The sequence below is a fragment of the Terrapene carolina genome, unplaced genomic scaffold (genome assembly GCF_002925995.2).
Source record: "Terrapene carolina triunguis isolate 2854851 unplaced genomic scaffold, T_m_triunguis-2.0 Scaffold1054, whole genome shotgun sequence".
Taxonomy (NCBI): Eukaryota; Metazoa; Chordata; order Testudines; family Emydidae; genus Terrapene; species Terrapene triunguis.
Genome location: NW_020665405.1, coordinates 1,104,807 through 1,108,513, shown reverse-complemented (window position 1 = coordinate 1,108,513; position 3,707 = coordinate 1,104,807). Strand labels below are relative to the sequence as shown.

The 3,707-nt window shown below is 60.1% G+C and overlaps 1 protein-coding gene across 2 annotated transcripts in view; it reads left to right on the top strand.

Annotated features, from left to right (window-relative positions):
* The first annotated feature begins 3,517 nt into the window (after positions 1-3,517).
* Positions 3,518-3,707, top strand: part of PDE1B (phosphodiesterase 1B) — a 133,485-nt gene continuing 133,295 nt past the window's right edge. Inside the window, exon 1 of one of the 2 annotated variants that reach the window (XM_026661369.1) lies at positions 3,518-3,648. In XM_026661369.1, the coding sequence (XP_026517154.1) occupies positions 3,524-3,648 (125 nt within the window). In that variant the 5' untranslated portion in view covers positions 3,518-3,523. The remainder of the gene's footprint in view (positions 3,649-3,707) is intronic. The other variant, XM_026661367.1, reaches the window with a different exon arrangement.

Sequence of the window (3,707 nt, the reverse complement as noted above, 5' to 3'; positions counted from 1 at the left end):
TTAGCTGAGATTGTGAAGGCTTTACACTTCCCTCAATGACATTTCTGTGTTTGTCTGTAATGTGATAATGTTTGAATGCCTCATTTGATTAATTTCAGCATTCCAGGGACCATTCCAGGCATTAGTGGGCAGAACCCCAATGATCTGGGGGAAAATTGAAAGGGAGAAAAATGGGGGACACCTTGGAGCCCCAGCCATCTGCTTATCACAGCCACAGCTTCCAGCACCTCTGCAAGTATCTATACATCAGGTGGATGACACCTTTTAACACCTTTCAGCATAACAATACCCCACCTCAGCACTGCTCATCCACCCAGTAGAGTTTTAACAAGTTAACACCCTGGGGGACCCTGGTATGGGGGAGTGGGGCACACAGGGCGCCTAGAATCGGGGGCAGGAGGAAATGGGGGGAAGAGGGTGCACACAGAGCCCCTGGCCTGGGGCAGAGAATGGAAGATGTTGGCATAGAGTGAGGGGAATGGAACCCCTGGCGGGGAGAGTGGAGGACTTGGTGGTGGGGAAACAGGAAGGGGGACAAAGAAAGGAATGGGGGCACACACAGAGGCTGTGCCATGTGGACAAGAATGGGGTACCCTGGTATGGGAGGAGGGGAGGATAGAGGCACTCACTTGCAGGGGGGAGTCCAGATGGGAGGGTGGCACCCAGGGAGCTGGCGGGGGGAAATGGGAGGGTGCAAGGAGCCCCTGGTGTGTGCCGTGAGCTTGTGTGATGGTTCTTGTGGTACCTAGGGCTGAGTCACCTTGTTACCTCCCCCAGCCCTTGCCCCTGCCCAGGCCACAGCGAGAGGCAGACTTGCTTGTGCTGAACTGGATGTCAGCTCCCTGACACCACCGGCCACACCATCAGCCACCAAACCGCCTCTGGGCTACGCCGGCCCCTGTTTGCAGTGCAGGTTAACAGTAGGTGGCCCCCAGTCCCTGTTCCCCTGTAGTGTCCAGCCCCCTCTTTGCTGAGCACTCCCAAAACACCAGCTCTGCTGTCCCCAAGCGGGACAGTCACACCCCAGCCTGTTTGATTCAGTGCAGGAGCAGCTCCTGGTGTTGCACCACTGCACTGAGATAACCGTGTGATCGTTTTCACACTAACTCGTTTCTCAAAGGGGGAGACGTGAGCACTAGTGAGTGCACCAGGTTACGCGTTCATCTCGCCGGTGTCCTTGCAGCTAAGCTTGGCTGAGACTCTGTCATCATGAGTGTCATTGGGCTGTCCGATGACTTGCTTGGTGCAGGACGAAGGGGGGCCTCCCTTGCCTTTTCCTGACAGTCCCCAAAGTTCACTGTTTGTGCCTCAGGGAGGCAGGATGACCCCGTAGTTTGGTGTGCTGCCTTCATGCTGTCTTCAAGCCCCCGCCCCCCGACTTTGCATTTAAATGATGCTGTATTGTGTTAACTCACAATCTTAATTTACACGTGGGTTGACAGAGACAGGTGAATAAACATCCTCTGTCTGGCAGAATCCTGTTTGTCAACTCTGCCTGGATACAGACTTTAAGCCCATATTATTAGCATACATACATAACTCCTGACATAGTCTCTGTACATGCATTTCACAACAATGCTAATGCCCAGGGTGCCCCTGGCTTTAAGACCTCACATGCCCCAGATTGTACATACCAGAATGAGGATATTCTTGTAACCCCCTTGCCAGCTAGCCCTGAGGGGCTCTTAGGGTTGCAGTTTGGCCTGCACAAAGTGCCAAGTGTGTGACTGTCTAGTGTAAATCACCCCTAGCTAATGTAAGTGCAGAAGATGGGATTATCCCTATCTATGACCAACCTGGTCCTGAATGCTGCTAAACTCTTGGCCTCAATGCCGCCTGTGGCAGTGAGTTCCGCGGGGTACTTTGTGTTTTGATCAAGAGGATTTCCTTTTGTTGGGTGTAAGTTTTGTGCCTTTCCACTTCACCCAGCACCTTCTTGTCTTTATGAGGGTGGGTGCAATTCACCTCCTCTAACCCCTCCCCAGTCATTTGCGGTGTTATTTGCCCCCTCTCTAAACCAAACAGGCCCCATCTTCCCAGCCTGTCTTCCCATGGAGGAGCTTTCCCGGCCTGTAGCCCTTCCCATCGCCCACTGGCTGAACAAAAGCCCGGGGATGTCCTGCTGCCCTATTTGGGGGGAGAGGGGTCTTCTGGCATCTTACCCTTTTTTTTCAGAGCAGCCCCTCAGCCTAGCTGGAAGGGGCCAGTGTCTTCCTGAGCCCGTGCAAATACCCCACAGATCCCCTCTTGGAGAGCTGAGTCCATGGTATGGGGATGGAGGGAGAAGAGGCTCAGCTGAGTTGGTCTCTCTTGCAGGCTATGTCTACACTGCAGAAAGAGGTGGGCCCCAGCTCCGTTAAGCCAGCGGTGGAGACGGGTTAACAGCTGAGGTTAAAACCTGGGGGGAGCTGGGTTCGGGACTCCTCTGCAGACCAGAGCTGTGGCGGGGCTCAGCTTCCCCTAGCAACAGGCTGAGGCCTCCGCACTCATTCCATGTGCGGGCTGACCCCAGCTCTCCGGGGAGACGCACGGAGCGCACCTGCCCCAACCCCTGCCCTGGCGGTGCGGTCGCGATCCGAGAAGGAGGGGGAAGCCCAGCCGCCCCCCGGCTCTGCACCATTCGCGGGGTCCCACTTATTTAAAGTTACAGCCTCCCTAATTTCCTCTCGGAATCCGGGAAGTCAGGGAGGTGCCGGGGTCGAGGAGCCAGCGCTGTCCAGGCAGCAGAATCGCCTGGTTAATAATGCAGCAGGTTCGGGTTTAAACGAGCTTTTCTTGCCTCCCTCCTCCGGGCCAGGGTCCATCTACAGAGGAGCCCCGGGGCCCCGGCAGGCGCTGGTACCTTGGCACCCACCGGATGCCATTTTAGCTTCATCTCCAAACGCCAGGCTCCTGCAGTCCCTGGCGGAGCGGCGGTTGGCAGGGAAGGCGCAGCCGGAGCTCGCGTTCGCGGGGCCGGGGCTGGGGCTGGGGATGTCCTGCCCGGCCAGCCCCTGCGGCGGTGCAAGAGGCTGAGCGAGCTGCGTCTCCGCCGGTGCCTTGGCGGGGGGAGGCGCTCCCAGCTGCCCGGAGTGGGGCGGGGAGCCCCTCCCGGCCGGGAGCGCTGGCAGAGGGGGGAGGCGCTCCCAGCTGCCCGGATTGGGGCGGGGAGCCCCTCCCGGCCGGGAGCGCTAGCAGAGGGGGTGGGCTCGCCCAGGCGCTCCGGAGAGAGGCCATTATCTGGCAAGCGGGAGGGACCGGCGGCGCCTGGCTGAGCCAGGCTGCTCGGCTGCGCGCACATTCCGGGCGCTGCTTCTCCGGCTCCCCGGCCCCTGCGCAGGCACTTGGCGGCAGGGGCGGCGGGGTCGCCAGGGCTGAGCGCAGGACGCGCCCACCGACTCGGGTAACTGGCCGCAGGGAGCCGGGGCCAGCGGCTCCGGGCGCGGGGGGAGCCGGGGCACGCACGGGGAGCCGGGGCGGTGGGATGGCAGCTGCCCGCCGGCTCTCACGGTCTCTTTCCCCCGCGCTGCAGAGGGAGCAGGAGATGGACGCTCCGCGGAGCCCCCCGCAGCTGGACCGGGACCTGCTGGAGTCCCCCGAGGGCTGCCCGTCCCCGCTGGAGCTCAAGTCCGCCCCCAGCAAGAAGATGTGGGTCAAGCTGCGGGCGCTGTGAGTAATCCCGGCCTGGCAGAGCAGGGACCCCTGCCCTCCACTGCGTCCTGCGCCCC